This window comes from Gossypium hirsutum, chromosome A04 (genome assembly GCF_007990345.1).
Source record: "Gossypium hirsutum isolate 1008001.06 chromosome A04, Gossypium_hirsutum_v2.1, whole genome shotgun sequence".
Lineage (NCBI taxonomy): Eukaryota > Viridiplantae > Streptophyta > Magnoliopsida > Malvales > Malvaceae > Gossypium > Gossypium hirsutum.
In genome coordinates this window covers 85,179,526-85,184,156 of record NC_053427.1, presented here as the reverse complement: position 1 = coordinate 85,184,156, position 4,631 = coordinate 85,179,526, and the positions used below count along the sequence as shown (strand labels likewise).

The following is a 4,631-nucleotide window of genomic DNA, read 5'->3' as shown; positions in this document are numbered from 1 at the left end:
CGATCCCTAACAGAAACTCATGTAAAAAATAATGCCTCTTCAAAATAAGCAAAAAAAAATTCCTTTTTTTTGTTATAAACAAGTCATGAGAGTGGTTAAATATTACCAATTGAATTAGTTTATTATTAACTCATATACTAAAACATAACTAGAAAATAATACTCCAACCAAATGTAGGATAAATTGTTTGCATTATAAGATGGAAGGACAAATTGATAAATAAGAAATAAATTACATGAATTATTATACGCAGTAAATATACGGTAAAAGATGAGTTAAGATTAATCGATTTTCTTTGAATTATTTTTTTTGAAAGTACTTTGAATTATTATTTAATTGAATAAATAAAGGCATAATATCACATTTAAATTATACTATTAATTTTTTTAATCTTTTTAACTTATTTTAAACATAACAAATTTATTCAATGGGCTTTAGGGTGATGATTACTTTTCGAATGTATGAAACATTAAAGAAGAAATGACAGTCAAAATTTTATTAATATCACATTTAAATTATACTATTATTTTTTGGTAGAATGAAATATAATTCATTTGGCACATCCCTAAAATTCGCATGCAAGGGCGAATCTAGGTTGGAGCTTTGGGCCATTTTGGATAAAATGAGTTTATTGTAATTTTAGACTCTCGTATTGTTCAGTAATACAATTCAATCCTTTTAGTATGAAAATTTTAAGTTTATCCCCCAAGAATTTATATTCTTATTCTGCTCCCAATTAAAATTCTCAAAACTAGGGGTTCGCAGGGCCCGACCCCTCTAAATTTTATGAATTTTCTTTAACCTTTTTAGGTTTTAATTTTTTTTAAGTTGATATTATAATTAGTGCTTAAAGAAAAGAAAAATTTATGTTTGACCCCCCAAAATTTTTAAAGTTTTTTTTTAAATTTAATTTTTTTATAGAATTTATAATTTTTATGATAAATTTAGTAATATTTATAATTTAATTTAGTAAACTAATACAAAATAGATCTAAAGATTTATTTGGTAAAAAAAAAGTTTAGTAATTACAACATTTAAATATAAATGGTTTCTAAAGATTGATTTGGTAAAAATAAACTTAAATAATTATAATATCCAAAATTTACCATGTTATTTCGTTATTTCAAATAAAAATTTTAAGTCAAATTGCATACCTAATCCTATATTTTTCTTAGCATAACACGACCGGTTATCATCCTGTAGGATGTGACTGAGTTCCATTAGTGGTTCTTGGGCAATATGAAGCCACAATTATCTCAAATCTCAATCTCTTAGAGATAAAAGCAAATTTAAAAGGAAGAAAATCTATAGAATATTTCAAATTAAACTATAATTAACAACGAAAGCAATCATTACACTAAGAACACTAAAATCTTTAAATACAGTGATCTTCGCATATACCCAATCAAAAGAACAAAACACAAGGTGCGGAAACCATGGATATAACAAAGCATCAAAACTAGAAAACAAGAAGCCATATATACAACAAAAGAAGGTTCAACTACCAACCGCCAAGAATTCACTGCTTGGCTTCCGTGTCATAACCTGGAGCCATTGTTTTATCCTTAAAATGAATGAATTCTTGACCCAGTGCCTCAACTTTGAGTTTGGCCACTGGTATAGCATGAAGTGGATGCTGAAGATGTAACGATGTTGTCTTGCAGAGCTGCAATGTGTAATGGAACCGGCATCTCGCGTGGTAAACTGGGAAGTGGGGCTTTGGAACCAAGGATTTCAATAGCCTGCCTTATGGATGGGCGGTCAAAATAGTTTGGGTGAGCACAAGCCAGCCCAACTAACAGCAACCGTTCCATTTGTTCCATGTCGTAGTTTCCAGACAATCTTGGGTCAGCAGCATCCAAAAGACGCTCTTCCCTATACAATTCCCAAACCCATTCCACCAGTTTTGTCTTGAATCTCTTGCCATTCCTTTCAATTACAGCTACGGCCTTCTTTCCGGAGGCTATTTCTAAGGCAACAATACCAAAGCTGTATATGTCGGATTCCTTAATGGCTTTGTATGTGTCAAGACACTCGGGTGCTATATAACCATCAGTTCCAAGGATCAATTTTGTTGTTTGAGACCCTTGTCCGTGGTCAACAAGCCTAGCCAGCCCAAAGTCACCAAGCTTGGCATTGAAACTAAAATCTAGCAGAACATTACTTGGCTTGATGTCTCGATGCAGCACGCATCGATCACATTCTTCTTGCAGATAAAACAACGCTGAGGCCACTCCCATGGCGATTTTATACCTTGTATCCCATGTCAACAAGCACGGCTCTTTATGTAGATGGTAATCGAGACTCCTATTTGGAAGGAACTCATACACAATGAGGAACTCCTTATTGTCATGGCACCAACCGATGAGTTGGACCAAATTCCTGTGCCTCAATTTGATAATAGTGGTAATTTCGGATTCGTACTCTTTCACCCCTTGTTGAGAATTTGGAGTTATCCTTTTGACAGCAATATTGGAATTGGTGTCCCTCAAGAAGCCTAAATAAACTTTTCCAAAACCTCCCTCTCCAAGGAGATCTTCATCGGCAAAATTATTCGTTGCAAGCCTGAGTTCCTTGTAGGAAAACTTCCTAGGTGCTGTCACCATTTCCACGTCTACGTTGAAAGAAATGGTCCCATCTTCCCTCATCCTTCTGTACTTTCTCCTTCTACAGAAAAGCCAAACCAGACTTAGAACTAGGAGCAAAGTAGAAATGCAACCAACAATGGCTAGAACTACCCGTAGCCATGTCTGTTTCTTCCTTCTGGAGTTGAATGGAGGGATTGGTGGTAGATTTTGAGGATTGATGGTTTTATTCATGGAAACTTGTAAGTTGGAGCTGAAACTCCAGGAACAAATAGTGTGTAGCTCAATGCTAGATCCAGTGGATCCGGAGAAGCCAAAAGTGACCCATTCTGGTAAATATTGACTAAGATCCAATATTGCGGAAAGATTAGATGAATTTAGACGATTAAAGTCCTCAGCACCAAGTAAAAAGACACTCAGGTTTTTTGTACTAGAGTTGTAAGTGATGAAAGTATCAACCTTTCCTCCATGTTCAATGCCACTCCACGTCCATTGGACAGGGTAAAAAGAAGTCTTGATAGAGTTGAGATCAATGGCCACGTGATCTAACCCCAGAGGATCCCATACATTGGGATACGTATCAAATTCCACTGCAACAAATTTAGAGTTAGCGTCTGAATCGCAACTTTGAAGTCCCAAGCAACCACCTCCGGAGTGAGGAGGGATTTTTGAGCCATCGGGAGCAAGGAAAAACGCAAACCCATCACCCCTATCTCCGGAGGACTTATTCAAGGAATCGATGGAGAAAGAAAAATGAGTGGTGAAATCTGCAAGTCGGGGATTCCCTGATGAATTGTCCCAAAGGTGCATTGGTTGGTAATAAGTGGCTCGACCAACACTACCGTTTAAAGCCTTGTTTCTCTGGTTGGTGGTGAGTTGGATTTGGCGACCTGATGTGGTTGTATCAGCTTCAAACTCTATGTGAGGCATATTTGGGGTGAAATCAGTCAAATTGAAATGGATGTTACCATCATCAATTGCTGCAGCCATGGTAAAATGAACAAGTAAACCCATAGGAAGGGTGTATAAGAATAATAATATGAAGAGAAATTCAGGTTTACGAGATTTGAGATACATATTCTCAGCTTTTTGAGCCTTCTTCACCTTCGGAGTGAGGATTTTGAGGAAATTTGCTGCAACACAAGGTAATTCATTCCCTGGAATAAAATAATTCATTCCTCACTAAAATAAAGTTCGACATTCTTGCCCTACATTGGACCTACAAAGCATCGTATTGAATCTCCTACTTTGTGGTGGGAACTTGGACAAAAATAAGAAAAAAAAAACTTTTCTTTTTTTGTAAAATTCATTAGTTATATTATTTTAAAAAATTATTTATTAATTTATATACGAAATTTGATAATAAAATTTAATTTGATGTAATTATATATAAAATTTTAATTTTGATTCAGTTGTACATGTTTAAATTACATGCATTTATTTTTATACTAAATTAATACAATTGTTTGTATATACATTATAACAAGGTAAATTATATTAATTCAATAATATTATTAATAATTTGTGAAAATTAAATCAAATAAAAGATTCATGTATAATTACATACAATCAAAATTTATATATGATATCATTCAGTAAATTAAATTTCAAATAATATTTATTCAATAAAAGAAGGTGCCAACCTACCCCAGTTGCAAGTTATAAATTAATTTGGTCTTGTTGCTTACTTTTTTGGGTGGAATTTATTTTAATCCAGTTTATTTCCTAGCAAGTGCTTTTAAAAGCACGGTGTATGAGGTCCATCAATGCAAGACTTGGAATAATTTTTATGAATTAGGCAATAAAACCACAAAGACTTTGGATTAATTACAAGTCAATGGTTCTCTTAAGAACCGTTCGAAATGATTTTTTTATAATATTTTATATATTTGTTCATTTTGCTAAGAAAATTCATCAACTTTTATTAAGAACCAAAACAATCATTACTTTACACTTGGAAAACCATAAGAACAAGAACAAAATAGTAATCTTCATAGCCAATGAAAAGAACAAAATACTAACCAAGAACTCACTATCTGTGTCTGA

General features: G+C 33.5%; 1 protein-coding gene across 3 annotated transcripts; it reads right to left on the bottom strand.

Moving 5' to 3' along the window:
• Positions 1–1,308: 1,308 nt before the first annotated feature.
• LOC107945179 (L-type lectin-domain containing receptor kinase IX.1) lies at positions 1,309–3,800 on the bottom strand. 3 transcript variants are annotated; one of them, XM_016879051.2, is made up of 2 exons: positions 3,661–3,800; positions 1,309–3,565 (listed from the first exon to the last, which is right to left on the bottom strand). In XM_016879051.2, the coding sequence occupies exon 2, from the start codon at positions 3,513–3,515 to the stop codon at positions 1,596–1,598; it is 1,920 nt and encodes a 639-aa protein (XP_016734540.2). In that variant the 5' UTR covers positions 3,516–3,565; positions 3,661–3,800; the 3' UTR covers positions 1,309–1,595. The 3 variants fall into 3 exon arrangements, with proteins under 3 accessions (XP_016734540.2, XP_040967546.1, XP_016734538.2); XM_041111612.1 differs by having other exon boundaries at positions 3,690–3,781; XM_016879049.2 differs by having other exon boundaries at positions 1,309–3,798.
• Positions 3,801–4,631: the final 831 nt, after the last annotated feature.

Excerpts from the sequence above, each read along its gene's own strand:
- LOC107945179 (XM_016879049.2), bottom strand. The coding sequence starts at position 3,761 with ATGAATTATTTTATTCCAGGGAATGAATTACCTTGTGTTGCAGCAAAT.